Raw genomic sequence first — 26,616 nt, 5'->3', positions numbered from 1 at the left:
CATTTTCTAAAATTAGAGTTTTATTATTTTCCAGCAGTTTTAGGTTCACAGCAAAATTGAGAGGAAAGTACTGAGAATTCTCCTCTATCCCTTGCCTTCACATGTATAGCTTCCCCCACTATCATCATCCCATTGTTTTAATCAATGAAACTATCATACATCGTCACCCCGAATCTGTATTTTACATAAGGTTCACTCCTGATGGTGTACGTTCTATGGGTTTTGACAAGTGCATGATGACATCCATCCGTTATTATAGTGCCATGTAGAATAATCTCACTGCCCGAGAAATCCTCTGTGCTCCACCTACTGTCCTTCCTTCCCCTGAACTACTAATCATTTTGCTATTTCCGTAGTCTTGCCTTTTCTAGAATGTCATATAGTTGGAATCACACAGTATGTAGCCTTTCCAGATTGGTTTCTTTCACTTAGCAATATGCTTTTAACTTTCCTCCGTGTCTTTTCATGGCTTGAGCGCTCGTTTCTTTTTGGCACTGAATACTATACCCTTGTCCGGGTGCATCGCAGTGCATCTAAGTGGTCACCTACTGAAGGACTTCTTGGTTGCTTCCAAATCTTGGCAGCTATGAATAAAGCTGCCATAAACATCCAGGTGCGAGTGCTTGTGTGCACTTAAATTTTCAACACTTTTGGGTAAATATTAAGAAGTAAAGGATTGCTGAAACATAAGGATTGCTGAAACATAAGAGTATGTTTAATTTATAAGAAACTGTTTTATAAAAAACCATCTCCCAAAGTGACTGTGCCCTTTTGCATTCTCACCAACCATGAACGAGAATTCTTGTTGCTCCACATCCTCTCCAGCATCTGGTGTTTTCAGTGTTTTGGATTTTGGCCATTTTAATAGATGCAGAGTAGCATTTCATTGTTGTTTCAATTTGTAATTCCCTACTGACACATGATGTTGAGCACCTTTATATATACTTGTTTGCCATCTTTCCTGGAGGTGTCTGTTCAGATGGTTAGCTTCGTCTTTTTTTTTTAGTTAGGTTGTTCATCTTATTTTTTGTGTTTTAAGAGTTTTGTATATTTTGGGTAACAGTCCTTTATCGAATATGTCTTTTAGCATATTTTCTCCCAGTTCATGGCTTGTCTTCTCATTCTCTTAACAGTGTTTTTTTACAAGTTTTCAATTTTAATGAAGTCCAGCTTATCAATGATTTCATCCTTGATGTCTTTGATGTTGTAGCAAAAAATTCATCACCTAACTCAAGGTCATCTAAATTTTCTCTTATAATATCTTTTAGGACTTCAATAGTTTCAGTTTTAAACTGTTTTATATTTGTAGCCAGTGGAGAGAAATATAGTTGATTTTGACCCTATTTCTAGTTTTGCTAAATTCACACAAATTGTTGAGGGATGTGTGTTGAAGTCTCCTACCATGATTACAGACATGTCTCTTCCTCCTATTAGTTCCATTAAGTTTTGCTTGTATTTTTTTGTAACCACATACTCTTTTTTTTTTTAATTAATTATTTGGCTGTACTGGGTCTTGGTCCCCTGCACTGGGGCCACAGAGTCTTAGCCACCGGACCACCAGGGGAAGTCCCTCCAGTACTGCTTCTTATCAAGTCCACTCTGTAACACCGGGACAGCTATAGCAGATTTTTCTGGTTCTTGTCTGTGTGGTATATCTCTTTCTATATTTTCATTTTCAACCTTTCCGTGTTCTTATACTTAAATTATATCTCTTGTAAGTAGGATAGAGTTGAATTTGTCATTTTTATCTTATCCTGACAATCTTTATCTTTCAACTGGAATATTTAGAGTAATTTTTAAAGACTGCATGTTTGAATTTAATCATCATGTATCAGTTCTCTGAAATGAAAGATGAATTCGCTCTCTGACATTTTCTCTCACTCCCCTCCTGCCCATTTCCCAGTTTTTATTATTCGTATTCTTTTTGCTTTGTTGGAGTTTATAGCACTTAAATTCTGTTTTTTTCACTGTTACTTCTTCACACGCTTAGGTTTTTTTTTTTTTGTCTGCCCCATGCTGCTTGTTGGATCTTAGTTCCCTAACTAGAGATTGAACCTGTGTTCTCGGCAGTGGAAGCATGGAGTCTTAGCCACTGGACCACCACGAAATTCCTCTTCACTTGGTTAATTATAATCCACTACCAAAGTGGATTCCATGCTCACCTCAGCTACTTCATTTCTGAGTTCATTTATTTATTTATATATTTAAAAAATTTTACCTCTTGGCTGCACTGTGCAGCAGGCGGGATCTTAGTTCCCAGACCAGGGATTGAACCTGGGCCCCTGACACTTACAGCACGAAGCTTAACCCCTGGACCACCAGGCAAATCCCAAGTTCCTTTGTTTAGCGTTGCTTCTTAGCTACTTGCCCGCCAGCTGAAAGGGCTTCATAGTTTTTTTTCAAGGGCACATATATGCTTTAAGTTTAAATTTAACAATATGCAATCACCTCTAAAAGTACAAAATAAAGCAAAACCAACTAAAACAATAGCAAGATATCCCAGTAGACTCCCCCTTGTACATAGTGTTGGCTTCCACTGTGTCTCGCCTTTGATCTGTCTTAGAAATGATGGCTTGTACTGAGATTTCATTCAGAAAACTGGTTTCCACTTCACCTCCGATAGACTGAGTAAAATGAAACCACCTGCATCAAGCGTGGGGGAGCATGTGGGCCTTTCCCACAGCACCAGTGGGAGTGGAAAATGGTCAAGCACGTGGCGGGACTGCTTGGCAGACCCACTGAGGCTGTACATGCGCCAACCCCAGGACCAAGCAAGCCGACTCTTGGCTGCAAATCCAACAGACAGGCATAAACATGTTTATTAGAAGGGAGCATGAATATTCATAGCAGCAGTATCTGTAATAGCTCCCAAACAGGAACTACCCAGATGCCCATTACACAGTATTACAAAACAGAATGCTATTCAATGATGAGACTGGGTAATCTACAAATACACGACAGTCTACAAATATACGTACCTACTACAAATATGGTGTTGTACCTATCACCTACTACAACTATATGTACCTACTATAGTTGGGTAGGTACTCCAACTGTGGTGGAGTACTCCAACTGTGGTGTTGGAGAAGACTCTTGAGAGTCCTTTGGACTGCAAGGAGATCAAGCCAGTCAATCCTAAAGGAAATTAGTCCTGAATATTCATTGGAAGTACTGATGCTGAAGTTGAATCTCCAATACTTTGGCCACCTGACATGAAGAGCCAATTCATTAGAAAAGGCCCTGATGCCGGGGAAGACTGAGGGCAGGAGGAGAAGAGGACAGCAGAGGATGAGATGGTTAGATAGCATCACCGACTCAATGCACTTGAATCTGAGCAAACCGGGAGATAGTGAAAGACAGGGAAGCCTGGCATGCTACAATCCATGAAGTCACAAAGAGCTGGACACGACTTAGGAAACTTCCTACTCTGTGCCATTTTGTCTCTGCTAGCTCATTGTAAGGCACTCTGTGAGTCAGAAATTCTGTGCCCCATTTTACAGATAGGTAAACTGAGGCCAGAGGCCAGAGGCACTCTCCCCTCTTTCTAAGCCTCTCTCCAGATAGAAGTACTTCTCTATGTAGACTGCATTCCTGTTCCTGGCTCACTCCGGATATAAGGATCCAAATCAGTTTTTCAGATTCTCCAGGCAAGAATACTGGAGTGGGCTGCCATGTCCTCCTCCAGGGCATCTTCCCAACCCAGGGGTCTCTTCCATCTCCTGCATTGGCAGGTGGGTTCTTTACCACTAGTGCCACCTGGGAAGCCCTGTGCAGAGTTCAGTTCAGTTCAGTTGCTCAGTCGTGTCCGACTCTTTGCGACCCCATGGACTGCAGCACGCCAGGCCTCCCTGTCCATCACCAACTCCCAGAACTTGCTCAAACTCATGTGCATCGAGTCACTGATGCCATCCAACCATCTCATCCTCTTTCGTCCCCTTCTCTTCCTGCCTTCAATCTTTCCCAGCATCAGGGTCTTGTGCAGAGTAATGTTTATTAATTCATAAAGACTCTGACACCATCCTCATGGGTAAGTAAAGGATCTCACAGGTAAGGAAGTTGGCCCAGAGAGGTGAAGTAACCTACCCGAGGTCCCACAGCACCTTTCTGCAGGGTAATTGATCAATTGATTCTCACCAGGCCATTTCCCCTGCCAGGCCTGCAGGGGTTAACAGGGCCGGCACGCAGCAGGAGGGAGGGTCTCACGGACAGTGAGGGGTGGGAGTGGGCCGTCCCCTCTAGGACTCTGACTCCACCTCGGTGGGCAGCTTGAGCCCCTGCCAGCCTCTTGTTGACTCAGCCGGCCTCTCTCCTGCCAAGGCCTGCTGACCAGAGCTCCCACGGAGAGGGTCAGGCTGCATTCTTCTTGGGTTGGAGCCTGGGTTGGGGGGTGGCTGGCACCTCCTGGTGGAGGCTGTGTGCTGGTCTGTGGGTGCTGGGCCAGATGCTGGGGTGAGGCCGGAGTGTGGACCAGCCCAAGAACCAGCTTCTTGAGCGTGTGTGCGGCTTAGCGTCACCATGACTGAGCTAGGTGATCTCAGCAAGCCGTTGCCACCATCCTGTGTGCACCCCTGCCTCAGTTTCCCTGTCCATCGAATGGGCGCAACGAAGATAAGCCTGGCCAGCCCTAGCACACAGCTACTGGGAGGATCAAAGAAATAAACGAGTTTGGCCTGAGTGAACGCCCTTTGCAGCTCAAGGACCTGGGCACGTTGGCTGGCCAGCCGGCCGGCCGGGCATTCTTGAGGTGGAGTACACGAACAGGAAGCGATGCAGGGCAGCTCTCAGCTGGGGCCTGTCTGCCTGACATCCCTGTCTCCTCCCCGGTCCTGACATAATGATAGTCACAGGAGTGACCCCTCTTCCCAAGTGCACAGCCCTGCAGAGTTTACCGAGTCCTTCCATCCCACTCCCTCAGGTCCCCAACCTCTTGCCTCAGGGCCTTTGCACTGCTGTGCCTTCTGCCCGGGACACTCTTCCCAGATGAGTGAAAGGCTGGCTCCCTCTCAGCTCCAATGTCACCTCTGCAGGAGTCAACCAAACACTCATTTAAATTAACTTCTCCCTGACCCACTTGGTCTTCCCAGGCGGCACTCAGTTCAGTTCAGTTCAGTCGCTCATTCATGTCTGACTCTCTGTGACCCCATGGACTGCAGCACACCAGGCCTCCTTGTCCATCACCAGCTCCCAGAGTTTACCCAAACTCACGTCCATTGAGTTGGTGATGCCATCCAACCATCTCATCCTCTGTTGTCCCCTTCTCTTCCTGCCTTCAATCTTTCCCAGCATCAGGGTCTTTTCAAATGACCAGGTGGCACTAGTGGTAAAGGACCCACCTGCCAAAGCAGGAGACCTGGGTTCCATCCCTGGGTGGGGAAGATCCCCTGGGAAAGGAAATGGCAACCCACCCCAGGATTCTTGCCTGGAAAACCTCATGGGCAGAGGATACTGGCGGGCTACAGTCCACAGGATCCCAGAGTTAGACATGACTGAAGCAACTTAGCACGCACCAGCCCCTCGCCCCTCCAGCACCCTCCCTTCCCCTCTGTGTCTTTCACAACCGCCCCCTAAACTCTGGCCTTGGGGGTCTCTTCCCGTCTCCCTGATTAGGTCACAGTCACACACATGAGGCTCATCTGAAACTCATGGGTATGTCCCTCCCCTCCATCAGTAGAAAACGCCCCTTCCTGAGATGGGCCATAGCTCCTGACCTGGGTCCCTGCAGCCCCCCAGGAACTGACGTGGGATGACCTCGGGCAAGGGGGTCCGGACGCGAGCAGGCCTGGCCTCCTCGGTAGCACGGCCTCCGTCACAGAGGGGCACCGCCATGGTGGTCTCTCTGAAACAGTCCTCGACGAGTGGGGAGCCTGACCTTCCTTTCCCTGGGACGTTTCATTCTGTTTCTCTTGGGGCTTCCAAGGACTACAGAATGGAAACAAGCAAGGGAAGTGTGCAGTCGCTGAGCTGCATCAGGACCTGCTGTGGGCCCGACCCTGGGGGTCTCATCACGAGTTTAATCAGGGCGGCTTATGATTTTCCCCCCAATCCTACTGGAGCTGCCAACTTTAGGGAAAGACGCACTAACTTGTCCTCTCTTTTGTAATAAGTGGACTTTGCTTCTCCCCACCCTTCATCTCATGAGGTGGCTATTGGAACAGGACACAAATCCCAAGGGTGGAGACGGTGCGGAGCACCAAGAGAAGATGGTGGTTGCGCCTCTGGCTCCGCTGTCCCACCTCCAGCACATACTCTCTCTGCACCTCAGTTTCTACATGCATAAAACAAGGGGAGGAGCCCTTGAGACTGCTGGGGGTGAGAGATAAGGGGTGTGTGCACAGGAGACATTCTGCTTAAAGCCTTCCAAATGCTGTTTCAGTTAGAGGAAACTGACCTCCTCACCTTCTCTCCAGGAGCGGCCCAAATGGCCCCTGACCCGGCGTAGCTCGGTAGCATCCCTCCCCTCGATCCTCTGGGTGCCCTGGCCTCCCCCCTGCTCTTCACACATCCTCCCGGCGCCCTCTGACTCCAGAACCTCAGGGGCGGCTACGGGCTGCACCCGGGTCTCCACGAGGTCGTTTCTGACTCCCCACCCAAACTGCACAGTTCGGTCACAGCACTGAACTGCCTGCGGTCACCCCGTTGCTTTGTCTGTGTGTTACAAGGGCAGAAACGCACTCCTGCTTCTCCTCAAGCCCTGACCACAGAGCCACTCGTTTTCCAGAGCCCTCCCAAAGCCCAGGTCTCAACTGCCTGCTTCCCAGCCAGGAGGCTGTGTCTGGGGTGGGGCCAGCCGGCATCTACAATCTTAAATCCTGCCTCGGCCTCCACACAGGTGTGGCTGGCCTGCACCCTGACCCAGAGACAGTGACTCTGGTCTCCTCTGGGGACACAAAGCCGCCATCCCCTCATGAGGGTCTGGCAGAGCTCAGCGTCTGTGTGGGCTCATTACCCACGGGCACTGGTGTCAGGATCCAGTTTGGGTTAACGTGCTTGGAGGGGTAGCAGGAATAAAGAGACACAGCCAGGAAGAACATCTGTATTTAAAATTCCTCCCCTTCATTCTCTTCTTCAAATGAATCAGTCCCCACTTCCTCATAATCCTTCTCCAGGGCAGCCAGGTCCTCCCGGGCCTCGGAAAACTCGCCTTCTTCCATCCCCTCGCCAACGTACCAGTGCACGAAGGCGCGCTTGGCGTACATGAGGTCGAACTTGTGGTCCAGGCGGGCCCAGGCTTCGGCGATGGCTGTGGTGTTGCTCAGCATGCACACGGCCCGCTGCACCTTGGCCAGGTCTCCCCCGGGGACCACCGTGGGGGGCTGGTAGTTGATGCCCACCTGGGAACAGAGGACCAAAGCGCGGTGGTCAGTGGATAACTCAAGCTGGGGCACCCTGGTCATGTAGTGGGGTGGGTACAGGGCAGCAGGCCTGGATGTGAAGAGAGGGGATCAGGAGGTGGGGGCAGGCAGGCAGAAGTGCATGCGGAAGAGAAAGCAGAAGTAAGTGGGACTGGGTGGGGAAACTCGAAGGGAGGGCAAGAGCTGGCAGAAATGCTCCTAGGAGATGTAAGCAGACAAGTGAGGGTCCAGAACAGGGGTCAGGCAGGAGGGGTGTGCTGTGCCCGGAGATGGAAGTTATTGTGAATTCACGCCTTCCAGGGGAATTTCAGGTTTTTCTCTTAGTTATGCTGTCAATAGATTTAGGGCAATTTCTCTGCCAAGGGTGAATTTTGCATGCGGGAGTGCATGCTCAGTCCTATCCAACTTTTTGTGATTCCATGGACTGTAGCCTGGCAGGCTCCTCTGTCCATGGGATTCTCCAGGCAAGAATATTAGAGTGGGTAGCCGTTTCCTCCTCCAGGGGATCTCCCTAATCCAGGTATTGAATCTGGGTCTCCTGCATTGGCAGGCAGATTCTTTATCACTGAGCCACTTGGGAAGCCCCGCCAAGGGTGAAGGGTGGTGTTTAAAAGATCACAGAGATATCCTCAAGCAATAAATAAAGAGGTACAGGGGATTCCCTGGTGGTTCAGTGGTTAAGACTCTGAGCTCCCAGTGGAGGGAGCATGGAACCCACATGCTGTGTGTCCAATAAATAAAATAAAACATTAAATAAATAAATAAAGAGGTGCAAAAGCTTCTGGGGATGGTGTCTGCATCTACCAGGCCCTCTGCCTCTGGGGTGTGAGGCTTCTTGGAGGAAAAGCATGGAAATCTAAGAAAGATTTCCCTGGTGGTCCAGAGGTTAAGAATCCACCTGCCAATGCAGGGGACACAGGAAGATTTCATACGCCTCAGGGCAGCTGACCCGGTGCACCACGACTACTGAGGCTGCACCACAGACGCCATGCTCTGCAGCAAGAGAAGGCACTGCAATGAGAAGCCCAGGCGCCACAGCTGGAGGGCAGCCCCTGCTCACTGCAACTAGAGAAAAGCCCAGGGACAGCAACGAAGTCCCAGCACAGCCGCAGCTGATTAATTAAAAGAAAGTCAGTTAAAAAGTCTTGCTGGACAAGTGGATGCTCCAAGTTCTGGCAGCATGGAGGGCCCTCCAAGCTGATCCAGCCCAGCTGAAGGGGGGCTACCATCCTGGAAATCTCCCTTCTCCCACACACATCCCAATCTAAGAACTCTGGGGACCTGGAAGGGTCCTCAGGTGACCACTGTGACAATACTCATGGGACACTGAGAACCGAGAGCTGCTCCCCAAATGCCTCTCCTGCCTAGGCCACTGGGTCTTCACTGCCAATCTCTTAAACTCACAGCTTTAAAATACAAGTCCTCTTGAGAGGCAGAGGTGGGAGTGGCATCAGGCTACAGAGCCAAGGTGGCTAACCCAGAATGGTCTACCACTGCTCTTAGACAGAAGCGGCATCCTGGGGGTGGAAGTGATGCTGAGACGGGGGCAGAGGATCAAAGTGAGGAGGCGAAGGCAGTACCACATCACGTGTCCGCTGGGCCAGCCAGCTGTGCTCTCTCTTCAACAGCAGCACCCCTGGACCCCTGTCAGTGACAAGCATCCCGGGGAGTGTGCTACAGTGTGAAGTTCAACACCATCCATCCCCATGGCATGTGCTTTTCTGAGAAGCAGCTAAAGGTTCTAGCACTGCCTTATCCTTCTGGTCATAACCCTGAACTTCAGCTAGAAGTGGAGGGCTGAGGGGACTTTCCTGGTCCAGTGGTTATGACTTCGCCTTCCAATGCAGGGGGTGCCAGTTCGACTCCTGGTTGGGGAGCTAAGATCACATATGGCTCATGGTCAAAAAACCAGAAACGTAAAACAGAAGCAGTATTGTGACAAATTCAATAAAGACTTTAAAAAATAAATAAAAGGATGAGACTATGGGGGCATCACTTTTTTGTTAATTTCTCGACCACCCTTTTTTTGCTTATTTATTTTACTACTAGCTTGTTTTGTTGTTTCTGTTTCAAAGAGAAAATAACAACAACTTGGGGTAAGATCGTGAATGTTTTCACAAGAGTGACGAGAACTGCCACGTTAGGACAGGTGCAGTCCAGGGGAGAGGATTCCGGCCAAGGGTGGGAGCAGAGCCGTGTGGAGACTGCTCGCCCATCAGCAGCTCAGCCAAGAGCCTGGCATGCGGTACCTTGCTTGTGAAAGTCCCCCCAGGGGAAACTGAGACGATGAACTCTGTCTCCAGCAACTGGCACAACCTGCTCTGGTGTTCGGTAAACCTCTGAATTATTAAAGGCCTGCCGGAGGGGACTAGCTAACATGAGCGTGGCAGTTGCTGTGACGCTGAACTCTCATGAGAGGCCCTGGGCAGAGGCAGCTGCCTGTCCAGCCAGGGCAACTCAGAGGGGTGGCTCCCAAGAGCATCCTCGGTCCTGAGAGCCGGGGTCTTCTATCCCCCCACTGATCCACAGAACGCACACCTACAGCCAGCTCCCAGCTCATTCCTGCTTAGTGGAAATGTCAGGACTTCATAATGTAAGTGAATCACAGCCATATAATAACCATAAAATTTCTTATCCTTACCCTAAATTGATGAAAACATACAAGGTGAACAATGTTTCAAAACAAACTGGGGAGAAGGACACGTCCTTTGTTAGAGGAGGGAACTGCACCTCTTCTCTGGCAACTTGAATAATCCAGTCACTGCATTCTCTGATCTGTGGTCAGATCAGGGCTACCTCCCCCCCGTCGGCCTGGTTACCCCACTTGCACACACTGGCCTAAGTTCTCTCCTGCCAGACCTCTGAGATGCTTGCAGACCATCCGGTGGGATGCCCCTCCCCTCTTCCAGTAACCACGCCCCTCCCAGTCTCTCCAGGCCTAAAGCAAGCGCCTGAACGAATGAATGAATGAATGAGATTAGCATGACACTGGCCTACGCCCCTCTCCCCGTGTTGTCCCAAAGCTCCCATGGGACGCGAGTCAGCCCAGGCCCCCAGTCCCCACCTTCCTCCCCATCCTCGGTTTCCCTCTGCTTCTCTAGCTGTCTATCTCCATCATGTCCCCCGCTCTCACCTTGAAGCCCGTGGGACACCAGTCCACAAACTGGATAGTCCTCTTGGTCTTGATGGCGGCAATGGCGACGTTCACGTCCTTGGGCACCACGTCCCCCCGGTAGAGCATGCAGCAGGCCATGTACTTGCCGTGGCGAGGGTCGCACTTCACCATCTGGCTGTTGGGCTCAAAGCAGGAGCTGGTGATCTCGGCCACGGACAGCTGCTCGTGGTAGGCCTTCTCCGCTGAGATGATGGGCGCGTAGGTGACCAGCGGGAAGTGGATGCGGGGGTAGGGCACCAGGTTGGTCTGGAACTCAGTCAGGTCCACGTTGAGGGCGCCGTCGAAGCGCAGGGAGGCCGTGATGGAGGACACGATCTGGCTGATGAGCCGGTTGAGGTTGGTGTACGTGGGCCGCTCGATGTCCAGGTTGCGCCGGCAGATGTCGTAGATGGCCTCGTTGTCCACCATGAAGGCGCAGTCCGAGTGCTCCAGGGTCGTGTGCGTGGTCAGGATGGAGTTGTAAGGCTCCACCACGGCCGTGGAGACCTGGGGGGCCGGGTAGATGGCAAACTCCAGCTTGGACTTCTTCCCATAGTCCAGGGAGAGCCGCTCCATGAGCAGAGACGTGAAGCCCGAGCCGGTGCCGCCCCCGAAGCTGTGGAAGATGAGGAAGCCCTGCAGGCCCGAGCAGGCATCTGTCTGGGAGAGGGGGACACGGACAAAGCTCTGAGGACACCCGTGTGTGGGCACCGGCGGGCAGCCCTTGCTGTCCGCCCGCTCCATCCCACAACATTTTCAAGTGGGTGAAATCAAACCGTCCTTGAAGAAGTCAGAAAACACGTAGGAGCTGCAGCGCTCTTGGGAGGAACGGCTAAAATATGGGGCAGCAAACACGCTCTCGCCTCCAGGTCCATGAAGCTTCCAGCCCAGTGGCCTGTTTGGACCAGGAATGAGGTTCCGAAATCATGGTGGTTAAGGACTTTGCCCCTTGTGGACCCCAGCTCCTTGTGCATTTCCCTGGCCCTGTCCTTTGATTCTGCAGGCTTATACCACCCAGCCCGACCTTGCAAGGTGGCTCAGGGTACCAATTTCAGAGAGATAAATGGGTCAGAGACCCTGAGATTTAACATCAACTTTGCCATTTCCCAGCTGTAAATACTCGAGCAAGTTACTGAACCCTCTGGACTCACGTTTCTTCTTAAAGTGTGGACAATAAACACATTCCTCTCATAAATAAGGTTACTGTGATCGTTCAGTGAGAAGTCCTACTGTGCTCAGCAAGGACAGTGAGCTCTCACCAGCACTAAGAGAATTCGAAAGTCATGGAACTTCCCTGCTGGATGTGATCTATGACTGTGTTCAGTTGGATGTTCTGAACTTTGGGGATCGCACATGACTTTGGGACTGATGACCTCCATGAACTCTGCTCTAAACAGGAAAGGTGAACATGCAAAAACTCGGCACCCTTAGCTCCCAAGTCAAGAGCCCCTGATCAAGCTCGCCTCTCCTCTGAACAGATTAAGAACGGGGCTCAAGCAGACAAGTGACTCCCTGAGCTTCCCAGTCAAGCCAACCCAGTTCAGATCTTGACTCAGCCACTTTCTAGCTGGACCCAGACCAAGTCGCTGAACACTCAGGCTCTCTATTTCCCCAGCTGTAAAGTACAGGCACGAGATTGCCTTTGTATTGTTGTTTAGGGCATTAAACAAAGGAACGTATGTGACATTTGTAATAGCATCTGTAAAGTGCTGAACTAGATCAACAGTCTTCCTTTTCTCCTCCAAGTTAAATGCTTTGTTAAGTGAAATAAATCCACCTTTTCAACCTGCTCAAAATAAAACAAAAAAATACTTTGTTAACCTGTTGCTGCCACCCAGCAAAGAGTTCTGCCTTCCTCACCCCTGGGATTTCTCCCCAACACCACTGCAGAGCATCCGTTTGTGCTACCAGGCACCAGCCTGGAGAGCAGCCCACATGGCCCAGGCGGAGGAAGGGGCGCCAACCCAGCACATGCTGCTTACAGAACACAAGCAGAAATTCCCAAGTCTCAGGTGTTTATCCTGCAGCCGGGGGCCACGTTCTCCCGCCAACCTGTCAACAGTGGCAGGCTCTCCAGCTCTCCACCCTCGCAAACACGTACCAGTTTGCGGATGCGGTCCAACACCAGGTCGATGCTCTCCTTGCCCACCGTGTAGTGGCCCCGGGCGTAGTTGTTAGCTGCATCCTCTTTTCCCGTGATCAGCTGCTCTGGATGGAAGAGGTGACGGTAGGTTCCGGCCCGAACCTCATCTACCAAGAGAGGGCGACCATCAGTCTTACACCCGGTTCCCAGAGGAAAAACCCCCATCCCACGAGAACACTCGACACCCCTATCTACTAAACTCCACTGAGGTGAAACAGACAATCCCAGAATACATCTGCAAGGCTAAGGGAATTCCAGGGTAACACAGGCTCTAATAGAGCAGAAGCCTGGGACTCAAGCAGCAGTGAGAAGCCAGCTGCTCTGCTGGCAGGACCTTCAGGAGCCTTGGGTTTGTTTACAAAGCTGGGCAGATACCAAGGTTGACTGCCTCGTTCCCCTGGACCCCCAAGGCTTCCCTCCAGTTTTTCCTTCATGCTGCAAAATTTACCCCAGAATATAACCACCTTCACTTGCCTCCAGATGCTTCAGGGACACAGGGAAAGATTCAGAATGACCTGCTCCCAGGCTTCCCCGGGATTGTCCCAGCCCTAACCTCCACCTCTGGAGTCAACAATACACATCAGGCATTAGAGATATTTCAGAACGACTTTGAAGCAAAGCTATGTTCCAGGTTCCAGAAGAGCCCGAGCCCGAGAGTGGTTTCAGTGGCCTGGGGGCTCTGCTCACCTCTTAGGTCCTCCAAAGTGGACACAGAGCAGACCAGGGTGCCTCAGGCCCCACCGCCATCCCCTCTCCTCTACAGTGCCCCTCTGCTTCTCCAGGGGAAGCACCCATCTGTGCAGTGGCCCAGGAAGGTCATCTGTCCTTTCTATATTTGTACACGTGTCCAAAAGGTGGAGGAGGGCCCGGAGTCTGTGGCCCCAGAAACAGTTCTCAGGCCCTAAAGACAGTGCCCAGACATCCCTGGGGACTCATCCATCTTTGCTGGTGAGCAGGCTTTGAAGCTGAGGAAATGCTGATGAAGAGTGTGGACTGACATGGGGGTGCTGTGGGCTTGGCGGCAGGGAGAACAAGAATCCTGCCTGGACACAGGTCAGTACTCCTGTTTCCCTAAGATCCAGACGAGGTTCACTCTAACCTCAATCACCTTGGGCTGTAAGAGAAAGTGCCTGCTGCTATTTCGTCTCATGTGCAAGAGGCTGCAAGGTTACACCAGGCCCACCAGGATGGATTGTAATCACTGCAGAGCTGGAAACATACACTTTGGGAAACTGACTATGTGAGGGCTTCTTATAATTTCTGAAATTACTGGTATTTTTGATTCTTAGCATTTAGTGAAAAATCTCTGGCAATTTTGGTCTGCCTCAGCAGTTTTGGGGAGAGAGCACCAGGTTGGCGCTTTAACGGAAGAGCAGAGACCTCTGATCCCCACTTGAGACCCCGAGACTGGGGAGGGCTCCAGGAACCAAGAGTCACATGGGGTGAGGGTGGGCATCTGGAGGGTTACCCTTCCACGTGGAGGTCAGCCTCCCAAGCCTCCCCAGACACCAAAGTGGGCCGCAGCACCATGGTGGACCATGGCAGACCATGGTGGACGACGGCCTCTGCAGCCTGGTGCTGCTCCTGAGGAGGATCCTGGACCACACTCACCTACCACTGTGGGCTCCAGGTCAACCATGACAGCCCGGGGCACGTGCTTCCCATTGCCGGTCTCACTGAAGAACGTGGTGAAGGAGTCGTCGTCATGGACCTTGCTGGCCTGGGCGCCAAAGGTGCCATCGGCCTGGATGCCATGCTCCAGGCAGAAGAGCTCCCAGCAGGCATTGCCAATCTGGACTCCAGCCTGGCCCACGTGGACGGATATGCATTCCCGCTGCAGGCAGAGAGCAGGCCAGTCAGAGCCCCAGCCAGCCTCTGCCCAGGCCTCTGAGGACATGTCCCTCCCTGGCACTCGGCAAGCAGGACACCCTGCCCCCGCCCAGTAGGCGGGCTCCAGGCCCCACTGCATCTGGATCAAGACTCGGTTCCAAAGAAGAACCCCAGCTCCATGGTTTGCTGTGAGAGTGGCTTTCCATGCTTAATCCTTTGTGTCAAGAAAAGGAAAGAGAGGGCCAGCCGCACAGATGAAACAGATGAAATTCCCAACCACAGACAGACTCCTGCACCAATGAAGCCTGTCCAAGGAAGAGCCAGTGAGAACAGCAGAATCCATCCTCAAATCCATTGCCATGCCCGGTACGCTGATCATGCTCCTCCATCAGCCAGTCTCCCGGACGCTGTCTCTCACACACACGCACATACTCCCCATCTCCCCATCACAGAGCAGAGAGACACTCACAGGAGGACTGTGTCTTGGAGTCTGTATTGTGGGCGTCATTACTGTTTCATGTACACATGTAGGAATAAGAAAGGGTCGGTACAGGGGCTTCCCTGTGCGTCCCAGCAGTTAAGACTCTGCCCTCCCAATGCAGGGGGCCTGGGTTCAATCCCTGGTCAGGGAATTAGATCCCACATGTTGCAGCTCACACCTGGTACAGCCAAATAAATAAATATTTAAAATAAACATTTATTTTTTTTAAAAACAGGATCAGCACATTAGCAGGGAAGGGCTGGGAGGGGACAGGCAAGCCAAGTCTCGTCTGTGGCCACCATAACCTATTCCCTCACCCATCAGGCCAAGAGCCAAATAAAGCTGACCTTCAGAGGGGTCCTTCCCCATGTTATGGTGTGAGGCCACAATTACATAATTGGTTCTGGTACTAACAGCTTGGGATGGGGAGGGGTGCGTGTGTCTGAATGTGTGAAATGATAAATGTGTGGGTGTACGTTTGTAAGAGTGTGATCGTGAGCATGCTTGAGAGTGGCAGTGTGTATGTGTGTGCAGACATGAGTGTGTGTGAGTGTGTTATGGTTCTGTTGGGACGGTGTCCCATCATCCCCCACACCCCTCCAGGGAAGCACTGGCCTCACAAGGAGCCTCTGTGCCTGGGACAGAGCTGGGCCAGGAACCATGTGCCTGGTGTGTGGCCTTCTATTCTTATCCATGACCCAAGCTGGCATTTTCCAGCTCCAGGGAACCCAAGTGCGGAGTATAGCCTCCAGAGACCGGAGCTGGGCAAGGGGTATGGGACTCCTGGGACCCTGGGGCTCTCCCGGTGTGGGTGTGGGGTGGTCAGAGTCATCAGGACCTGGTGCCCTAACGCTGTTGTGCAACACGCACGCCGGTCTCTGTGCTGCTTGGCCTCTGGGTGTCACAGAGGCCTGGCCAGGAATACAACCAGCCATGTTTCCGTGAGCCTGGAGGCCAGGAGAGGGCTTTGCTCACGAATCTTGCCTCTCAAGTTACGAGCTGTGCTGTGCGGGCTGGGCTGAGTTACATAACCTCCCTGCGTGTGAAAAGCACAAGTCACCACGACCACTTCTGCTATGGTCACCCTTGTCTTCAGCACCATCATTACACATTTTCATCCCTGTAGCCTTCCGGTCCACCTGGAAGATGCACCCATGGGAAGCCGGAGACCTCAGGCTGCCGCTCCTCTTACAATGAAAGGGCTTTGTCTTAGAACTCAATTCAGGCCTGAGGAAGCAGGATCCTTCCCCAAGAACCCCCAAATCCAGCAGCTACCGACTGGACCACACTTTCACAGGAAGCCATGGCCTCCTTGGGGGCGGCACGTGTGAGCGAGGGGACCTGGAGAGGCCTGAAAGGAGCCAGCCCCACATGCTGTCCTGTGGCCCCGCCCCCAACCATCTCCAGGCACGCCCCCTCCCCACGGGTGCTCTGGGCCTTTCTGGAAGGACACAGGGGTATTTCAGGAAGATCAAAGGTGAGAGAAGAAGATGGAAGGATCTGAGGTCCTGAAGACCACCAAGGTGGGGATGTAGATGTTTTCACATCCCTTTAACCTCATGAGAGTCAATATGCCACTCTCCATAGCGGAAATCAGCCTCACACATGGTCACACAACATTCAGGAGGAAGGAGCTGGTTTCCCTGTTAAACTAATTCACAAGAGTAACTGGAGGCATAAGATGGATTCAGAAATAACTGATGGGCCCATAGATGCCTCCAGGGCGGTCTCTCAGCGCCAGTCTCCACCAGCAGAAAGCAGGGCTCCCTGGGGGGTGGGGGTTTCCAGGTCTGGGGCAAGGAACACACTAGATGATCCCCTGTGAGAACCTTCTGGAACACCATGGGGAGCCCAAGAGCACAGAAAGGGCTCAGAAACCATAAGAGGCTCCCTCGGCCAAAGGCGAAACAACTTGAGGGTCAGAAAGAGGAACAGCAGTAGTCAACCGAAACAGGACGGACAGGCAAAAATCCACAAGTCCTTCATGTTGTTAAGAAAAAAACCCACGGGAGAGAAACGCATCTACCTATCCAAACAGGCCTGTTGATGAGGGAGAGCACTTCTTTTAACAGAAGACTGTGAGCTAGTCAGGGTGGAAGGAATAATATACTAAGAAATATTGCATAAGATAGTTTCTAATTATACAATTGATTTGGACAAGGACTGAAGGGGAACTAGATATTCACAGAGTGCCAAAGAATCACTGTTACTTACAGGTCACAAGGGGAAGTTAACTTCAATGGTTACCAGCCTCTGACCCTGGGACGGATTGTAACCTCTGACCCTGGGATGGATCGTGACCCCATGGCAGCGAGAAAATCAATGTAATGCAGTAGGATACACACACCTCCCAGGAAAGCGTCTTGTCAGCCTTAACAAATATTGTATATTAACACATACCTATGGAATATAGAAAAATGGTACAGAGGAACCTGTTTGCAGGGCAGGAGTAGAGACCCAGATGTAGAGAATGGACTTGTAGACACAGAGGGGGATGGGAGGATGGGACAAATTGAGAGAGCAGCATTGATACACACACCCTGCAGCGTGTAAAGTAGGCGGCAATGGAAAGCTGCTGTGCAACCCAGGGCGCTCAGCGCAGGGCTCTGCGATGACCTAGAGGCTGGAACGGGGCGGAGGGGGGCGGGCGGGCTGGGAGGGAGGCTCAGGAAGGAGGGGCATATGTGCACACATAGCTGCTTCAGTTTGCTGTACAGGAGAAACCAACACAATGCGGTAAAGCAATTACACTCCAATAAAAAAATAAAATTTGCTAAAAACTTAAATACTCAGCCTTAATGTATTAAACCCTTTACCAGTAGCTCCCACTTTACGGAAAACACAGGGGTCCAGGGATAAGAGACACTACGAGCACGACTCCACAAGCAGGTAAGTTCCGCAGGGCAACTGACCCGATCTTCTCAACTCATGAAAACCACAGAAGAGGGAGGAGCTGACCCACATCAAGGGGGACTTAAGAAACATAACATGCACATAGAGTGTGTGAAGTTTAACTCAATTCTGGTTTGAACAAATCAAAATATTTGGGGGGATAAATAGAGAAACGGATTGATTTTGTTAAGCATGATAATGAAAGTGTAGTTAAGTATCGGAAAGCTCTTATTTTTAAAGTCACTTCTGAAGCATTTAGGGTAAAATGTCATGACATCTACAGCTGACTTGACTTCAACAAGCACAGCAGATAAACGTGGCAGAAAAATAGCAATTATTAAATCTGGACGATGGGCATCCGGGCGACACACTGACATGCTTCTCTGAAGGGCTGACAGCTCTCATGCTGACAACCCAAACATTAAAGCCAGGAGACAGCAAGGTCCAGGTGAGGCCCCACCGACAAGGGCCATTGACAAGGGCGCATTGACATAGCAACCCATCGACAAGGGCCAGGCCTGTCCTGTCCCTTTCCACTTGTCCATTCATTCAGCTGACAATTACCAAGAGCCCAGTTTGTTGGGCAAACAAGAACTGTAAAGTTACACAAGGGAGAATTCCTTGGCGGTCCAGTGGTTAGGACTCAGGTGCTGTCACTGCTGGGGACAAGGGTTCAATTACTGGTTGGGCAACTAAGATACCACAAACCTCAAAGCACAGCCAAAATAAATAAATAAATAAAATCAAGTTACACAAGGAAATCACCAGTGAAATGAAGTTAGGCGAGACCCCCAGTGCTAACATCTGTGCCCCGTTTGCACCTGCCCTGAGGGGACAAGGATCCCATCTGCTCCTCCAGCGACTCTTACTTGTCACCACCCCTCATTCCTGCCTGGAGGTTCTACACAGAAAAGCCAGGAGCAAGTCTAGTGCTGATGGCCTTGGGGGCGGGCTCTTATGCCCAAGACAGGTAACCAGGGAGTTTTGTGAGCTCAGAGCCTTCAGAAGCTCGAGCCAGGCCGGCCTCACAGGTCATCTAATACGATTCCCAGCCCTTGTTTTACAGATGAAGAGGCTGAGGCTCAGACAGGTAAAGGATAGATTGGGAATTTCACAGGTCTGTAAGGAAAGAGCCTGGGCCGAAATCCAGACCTTCTGACCTCTGCAGAGTCCTCTCTTGGATGCCACCCTAGACCCTTGCCTCGTTCTCACTCTGAGCCCACAGGGCCCAGGGGCCACGCCCTCATCGGCCCCCCACGCCCACAGTGGTTCACCATGCCCACAGCAGCCCCCACGCCCACTGCAGCCCAAGCCTGACAGCTGGAGCCCAGGAAAGCTCGTAAAACAACACTCCAGACCAGAAAAAGCTCCACTGCAGAGAGAACAGAAGAGAACGGCTCAGCGTGAGCGCCTCAGAAAACAGGCCACCCTTCCTGGAAGAACCAAGACTGTGCTCAGGGCCTGGTGTTGAGAGGGTGGGGAGAGGGGTGTGGGCGAGAGGCTGGTGTGTGCTGAGGAGGGTGCTGGTTGTGTGCTGGGGGGGGGCATGGGGGCTGGTGTGTGTTGAGGCGTGGGGGCGGGCCTGGTGTGTACTGAAGGAGACGGGGGTGGTGAGCGGCGGGGCGGGGCTGGTGTGTGCTGAGAGGGAGAGGGGTGCTGACCCAGCAGACGATATTTACATCAAGTGTTTGCTCCAAACTCATGGCTGGTTCAGATTCCCTCTCTGGCCGGGAGAGCTCAAGCTCTCTCTCACACTGCTCCTCCCCCAGTCTACCCTGACTCTGGGCTCGTAGGGCTGACTCCAGCTCTCTGCACTCGGGGCCCTGCGAGAGGAAAGGGATCCCCTCTCGGCCCAGCATCCCAGGGGTGGAGGTGAGGGAGATGCAGGGACGTGACACGGGAGCTCCCTTCCCCAAGCGGAGTATGATACCCTACCCAGTCCTAGCGCTGAGTGACTACAGAAGTGACTGCTCTATCCGCCCCTGCAGCAGATCTTCAGTCAAGTGCGCAAGAGAGCATCGAGAGGGGCTGGGCCGACTCCTACTCACCCTTCAGTGTGCTCACTGATCGCCCTCTCCTGTTGGAGGGCTGGAAGCCCCCACACCAGCACAGGCCACCTCCCCTTTAGCACTATATCGCATGTTCCTAGCTAACGGTTCACTGTTTGACTTTCCTGGTGGACAGCAAGGAGCCCCTGTTTTCTTGCCAGATTTCCAGCATCGAGGCTTGAATACAGCAGGTGCTCAATAAATTCAGGGGTGACTGGAATGAAAACCTTGCTTAACAAGGAGCGGGTGGCCAGGGCCTGCCAGGCAGTGGACGCTAAAGGAAGCAAAAACAGCTTCTGGCTTGTTTCCTGGGGGGAGGACTATTTGCAGGCTGTGTGGAAAATTCAGACAGGCTGGTAGGATCTGGGGCATTTCAGCTGGATTTGGAGCAGGAGAATTTAGGGCAGGTCCCACGGACTGCTTAGGCTGTCTGAAGTGTAGGCTGGTGGAGGCCGTGTGCCCATGACCATCCTCCATGGAGAGGGTGCCCAGCTCTGCAGAACAGTAGGAAAAATGTGCTCCAGACCTTGACAGTGCTCCATGGCCAGAAATCTCTCCTTGTGTCAACATTATACGGTTTCTATTTTAACATTAATCGTTTCCTTTTCATTTGTTCTCAGAGAACTCAGACCCGCTAATTGCAGTTCTCTGCAGAAAGAGGCTCTGGAGCTTTAAAAATGGTTTTGAAGTAGCACAAGCCAGTAAAACTGGCATATTATCTTGGAAGGGAACTGACAGGCCAGCAGTGAGGGCCAGTGAAAACCCAGGACCAGGCCACATACCCCGACCACCTGTGTGTCAAGCCACACAGTTGCCTTCAGGAAGCTTACTCCTAGGCCCACGTACTTCCAGTTGTCAGGCTGGGATGATGAATCATGCCAGGATCCAGGTCAGAGGCAACGGGTGAAAAGTAGAGCCAGGGTTCCCGAGGGATGATTAAAGCAAGGACAGCATGATTCCTGGGAGGCTGTGCTATCTCTTCTCAAAATCCTTCAATTAGATCATATTTGGACTCAGAGAACAGATAGCAAGCTGGCGACAGCAGGAACAGAGTCGACCTCAGTTAACATCAGGTGAGGTCTCAGATGGCAGGCGCTGCAGCTGGGCAACAACAAGGTACCGCAGGTGGCCCGGGGAGCGGCCAGGCTGGTTGCAGACTCCCAGACTCTCTAGACACTACGAGGCCAAAGGCCCTCGAGCTTCAGCTGAGAATCAGGTCAGGAGCAGGAGACAGCAAGCAAGCTGTAATCCGCCACACATGGTGTCCACTGTCCTCCTGGTCTCTTCCACACGCAGCTCATCACAGAGAAATTCTAACAGGAAGACGCCAACGGGGGGACGTAGGCCTCAAAGACCACGGACAGCACTGTCGGTCCCTGGTGGCCAAAGGCAAGAAACAGCGATCCACCCAGCCCCAGAGCACCACATCCTCCCACCCACCCCATCACTAGCCCTGTACGTGTCAGCTCTTTCCTTCTCAAGTTATTTTAACTTTCCCTCTTCCTTTCAAGGTCACTGAGACGTCCCTCGGAGAGGACAGAGCATCACCCTTGGGCTCTGCGTAGGCCCACCCGAAGCCTGGATGCTTCCTATGGACACACTGCCTGGGGGCTGGGGGCTCCACCGCTGCCCAGAGGACGTGCCTAGGGACCTCAGAGGACCCGTACTTAGTAATGGGAAGGGAGAACAGTGCAGTGGCTGCAGCCCCTGCAGGTGCCGAGCTGGAAGACACGACTGGGCTCTGCAGTGCTCAGCCACACCACCTGCACAGGGGAGTCTGCAGAGACCTGCGGATGCTAGAAGCAGTGTCCATCTCACCCCAGAACACTCTGCCCTCTAGACTCCCAGCTCTGCAGGAAGACAGGCTCTTTGTTGCCTTCTAATGTCAGCTCCCCCCCAGAATGCACAGGCACGCTGCTAACCCAGGAGGAGAGCAGTGAGCAGGCTGTGCTCTCGTCCCCTGTGAGCCACACTTTCTCTGAGGCCTGGAGTCACTGACACCGAGACAGGTGTCACAGCCTTGGCTCCCAGGAGAACTGCTTGCCAGAGGGACCCTGGGAGCAGACTGGGACGCTCAGTTACAGGGTTAGTTATAAAATCCTCACTTAGAACCTAAGAAATGCTGAGCCCATCCTCGACATGGGCAGCCTTCCCAGCCCTCCAGAGGGGAGTCCAGACACTTGGGGAAGGAAAGTCCTTTCTGCACGGGTGGGACTTTGAGGCTGGGTGTGCCGGGGTGTTATCCTAGGGTTTTAGGAACAAGTCAAGGGATTTTTAAAAAGAGATTCTGAAACTGGATTGTTTGTAGTGATGTGAATAAACCTAGAGTCTGTCATAGAGTGAAGTAAGTCAGAAGAACAAATATCGTATATTAATGCATACATGTGGAATCTAGAAAAATGGTACAGATGAACCTATTTGCAGGGCAAGGATAGGATGCAGACATAGAGAACAGACATGTGAGCATGGGGGTGGGGGGAGGATGGGACAAATGGAGAGCGCAGCCCTAACATATGTACCCCACCATACGCAAAACAGACAGCTAGGGGGAAGCTGCTGAGCTCAGCTCGGTGGGATGGAAGATGGGGGGGGTGGGGGAAGGGGGGAGGGAGGCTCAAGAGGGAGTGGATATATATATGCATATAGCTGATTCATGTTGTTGTACATCAGAAACTAACACAACATTGACAAGCAATTACACTCCAAAAAAAGGAAAAAAAGAGGTTCTGTGAGTGCGAAATAGTGAACCGAAAAAACGTCTTCCCATCAAGACAGTGCTGTCCATGTATATAAATGCTCCAAATAGAACCTGTCACATAAAATGCAGTGTTTCAAAACAGAGTCTCTTTCCAAAACATTCAGCCATGGATTTTCAGTTAAATATCTTTCAGATTCTTTAGCATATTTAAAACAAGGTTTTTACTTTACATTTTTTGATTTACTAGCTATTTTCAGAAACCTGCCTATTGAGTGCACATTGAAGTCTGTTCGGAGAGCTGGATTTGGGTCCTGGGATTCCCTCTAAGACTCGCTGCAGCTTTTAGGTGAGAATTAGAACACGTAAGAGGCAGCACTCTGAAAATTACACAGCACTAGCTATGTGCTGGATATTATAAATATTAAATATCAGATTTTGAGTAAGCTGCCTGGGATGTGGTTCAGAATAACAGGGAGGAAGGGGAGGGGGAGTGAATGAGTAAGACTCATCATTAAGCACATAATTGTTGAAACTGGTTGAGGCATACACAGGGCTTCATTATAATGTGCTCATTTTGTATATGCTTGGATTTCTCTGCAATGAAAAGGATAAAATAGTAAAGCTAGGTGGAGCTTTGAAAATTTGAACCATAACCCCTCTTCATTTTGGAGATGAGATAAACTACTTCAGAGATTAAGTGACTTGAAGTCACAAAGCTAGCTGCAAAGCCAGGAGCCAAAAACTCCAGAAACTCCTGGCTCTGGGCTCCCTCTGTGACCCCTGGCCTCAGGCAGGCATGGACTCTTCTGGCGACTGTCCCAATACTCCCTAGGAGCCTGCTCTGGGGAGCAGGCCTGGAGCTGGAATGGGCAGAGCTGGGACCAGAGCCAGGGGCCCTGGGCACTTTCCAGAATGAGGAGGAGGGCGGTTCTCACCTGTCCTGCTGGCCACTGACACTGGCGGAAGAGTGCCAGCACAGCCTGACCTTGGCCTGCCAGTCAAGCTGACGCCGCCCCTCCCCCACCCAATCTTGCCACCTTCCCGGAGCCCCAGACAGCGGGGCCTCCAGTCCACGAGATTTCTGGGTTCTCTGTGTTTTGAGGCATCGGAGTGAAGAGGACTGGCAGCAAATTTTACCCACCCCAGGGCTCAGGGGGCGAGGGGAGGGCCTCCGGCTGGTGGGACTGCAGCGCTGGGAGAGAACCCCTCCGGCAAGTAAGCTCCCAGTCCGGGAGGAGAGGGAGACAGACAGATGGGGCAGGCACTGCGACCAGGATAGGAAAGGAAAGAAGTGGGTCTGAAACGCTGTGTGCCAAAGTCCTTTGGGTTTGACCCGCTTGAAAAACTGGGAAGCTGGAAGCAGGTGCCATGGCCTGGGAAGCTGAGCTGGAGGTGGAAGTGTCCCAGACCCAAGCCAGATGGCCTGGAGGGTGGGAAAGAAGGAAGCCTCCAGCGTGGGGTGTGTGGCCCTAAGTCCCCTGACCTTTGGAGCTCTGTCACACTTGGTTGGTGGGACCTGACCCAGTGCCCCCCGCAGCCCCCACCCCCAAGTCGGGAATCCCCGGCCTGCCTGCCCAACCCCCACCCCGCCGGCCCCCGGCTCCCCCACCGGGTCCCTGAGTTGCCCCACGGCCATGTCTTGGAACCTAACCTCTTCTGCGCAGGCGGCCCCTGGTCCCCTTCCCCTCACCTGCGTGCACAAATCTCACTTTAGGCGCAACTTGCCCCAGTCTCTACTTTCTCTCTAGGAAAAGGCTACTGGCGCCAGGTGGGTGTCCCCCCCCCCCCCCCCGCGCGAGGGTATGAACCCCTCGACCTTGAACTGACACCCCTAGGAGACTTCGAGCTCCGCGGATCCAAAGCGCTAGCTGTCAGCCGCGGAGGAGAGCGGCTCTGGGGTGGGCGCCGCCACTCTTGTCTCTCCCCATCCCCGGCCCAGCGCCCCCCGCGCCCCGGCCCCGCAGGCTCACCATCGCGGCCGCTCCAGTAGCCGGTTCGCTCCCTCCTGGGCCTGCCCACCCCAACTGCTCCAGATACAGCCGCCTCCGCTGTTGTGACACCGGGAGGGAGGGCGCCGGGGACAGACATACTGGGCCAGCAGCTGCCCTGCAGCATCACAGAGCCGGGAGGGAGGGACCGGACAGGTCACAATCGCTCCGCCCCACCGGCCCGCCGGCGGCTCGGTCCGCCAGGGGAGCAGCGCGCGAGGGTAGGGTGGGGGGCCGCTTCCTGCACTATGCTCTGCACGGTCATACTTCGTGACCCCAGCCGCCCAGGAAGGAAATGGAAAGTGCTCTTTGAGTAAGTGTTCACGCTCCCAAACTTTGATCCTCTTCCTGCGGCAGGAAAGGCAGCTGGTTGGGGTTCCGTGTGCGCAGACACCACCAACCCAGGAGGGGGCGGCAGGGTGGGAGCAGGGCTCTCCGTGGGAGGGACAGGCTCCAAGCTCGGCTCTGGGGCTGCTCACCGCCTCGGGTCTGAAGCCCTTGCACCTGCCCCAGGCTGGCCTGGCTGTTGGGGGATTCACTGAGATAATGGTGAGACCCCCGCCCCAGGAGGTACTTCTCAGTGCGTCTCTGTTCCCGCTTCTACTCCCCTGTCCCTGGACACCACCCCTCCACCATTATTTTCAAGTCTCTTTCTCCATCCATTTATCATCTCTCCCTCTTCCTACTTTAAAGCCCAGAATGTGCAGAACAACCTCAGGATTTCAGCTGCCTCTTTGCTGAGACCTTCTCTTGGGGGCTGCAAGTGATGTGGAAGGGCCAAGGGCCTTGCCCCACTCCCCTGGGTTGGGGGCATTAGGGTGGCGACAATGGGTCTGGCCCTCTCTTCACACTTCAGATTTTGGCCATGCGATTGATTACACTTCCCTCGCTTCCCCTCCTCCCGTCCCCAGTTTAGTCGTAAGCCTTGCAAACTTCCCCACCAGAGTCCAAACTGAGCTGAGACAGTAAGGCACTCCTGTCTCTTCTCCAGCTGTCTTCAGGCCCCGCCCACCAAACCCCGAGTGACTCCAGGCAAATCCACAGCTTTTCTGCAAGGTGCCACCACACAGAGCTGTCCTGGCAGGACGTGATGACTCTCCAAGTGTCCCAGCACACAGATCCACCTTCCCTTCCTGACTGTCTATCTCCGGCTGGTGGAGAGTGAGAACGTGATTTTGTAGCAATTCGCTCTGCTGAGCATCCATTGCTATGTTGTCCGACCTGTACTGCGAGTTTCTAGAGGACAGAGGGCGGGACATGTGTCTTATTGAATATTTATTTATTTGGCTGAAGCAGGTCTTAGTTGTGACATGTGGATCCAGTTCCCTGACCGGGGATCGAACCTAGACCCTGAGCATTGGGAGCTCAGAGTGTTAGCCACTGGACCACCAGGGAAGTCCTCCGGGGGCACATGTCTTAATCATCTTTGTATTTTAGAGCATCTCAGACAATGCTTTACACACTGATACATACAGTGCTTGATAAATTATGAATTGAATTGTCTATAAAGATCCTGAAAATTGAGAATCATAATTAAACTGCCAAGCACATAAAGGATGATAACTATCATTAACTATGTATTTATTTCTCTTTGAAACTCCCATAGATCACTGATCACTTTATCACTCCCATGACATTTACCACTCTTCACTTTGGAATTTTTTTTCAATATTTATTTATTTGGATCTTCATTACAGCATGTGGGATCTAGTCCCTTGACTAGGGATCACACCTGAGCCCTCTTGCATTGATAGCATAGTGTTTTAGCCACTGGACAACCAGGGAAGTCCCTACTTTGGATTCTTGATATATATATATATATATGTGCATGTGTTTATTTCTACAAAACTGGACGGAACACTTTGAAGTCTGGGGTGTTATTCATCTCGGTGCCCTCTCTCTCTCAAAAGTAGCTAGTCAAGTGCCTCAAAGATGCACAATAAACATTGCTGAGTAAATTGATTTTTTGAGTTTTCTTTGAAATTACCAAATAAGTTCTGAACAGGTTCTTAATGTCTTGGGGGTAAACA

The 26,616-nt window shown here is 52.1% G+C and overlaps 1 protein-coding gene across 1 annotated transcript; it reads right to left on the bottom strand.

The window, feature by feature from the left end:
* Window positions 1-7,019: 7,019 nt before the first annotated feature.
* Window positions 7,020-24,695, bottom strand: TUBA8 (tubulin alpha 8). The gene is made up of 5 exons (XM_052640065.1): window positions 24,569-24,695; window positions 14,261-14,483; window positions 12,608-12,756; window positions 10,486-11,166; window positions 7,020-7,331 (listed from the first exon to the last, which is right to left on the bottom strand). The coding sequence occupies exons 1-5, from the start codon at window positions 24,569-24,571 to the stop codon at window positions 7,038-7,040; spliced, it is 1,350 nt and encodes a 449-aa protein (XP_052496025.1). The 5' UTR covers window positions 24,572-24,695; the 3' UTR covers window positions 7,020-7,037.
* Window positions 24,696-26,616: the final 1,921 nt, after the last annotated feature.

Source organism: Budorcas taxicolor, chromosome 5 (assembly GCF_023091745.1).
Source record: "Budorcas taxicolor isolate Tak-1 chromosome 5, Takin1.1, whole genome shotgun sequence".
Classification (NCBI taxonomy): domain Eukaryota; kingdom Metazoa; phylum Chordata; class Mammalia; order Artiodactyla; family Bovidae; genus Budorcas; species Budorcas taxicolor.
The sequence above is the reverse complement of the archived record's forward strand: the minus strand, read 5'-3'. Positions and strand labels throughout refer to the sequence as shown.

Coding starts and splice junctions, on each gene's coding strand:
- TUBA8 (XM_052640065.1), bottom strand. Junction 11,167..12,607: donor TGGACCGCATCCGCAAACTG/GTACGTGTTTGC, acceptor CCCCTCTCCCAG/ACAGATGCCTGCTCGGGCCT. Junction 7,332..10,485: donor GGTGTCCCACGGGCTTCAAG/GTGAGAGCGGGG, acceptor CTCTGTTCCCAG/GTGGGCATCAACTACCAGCC.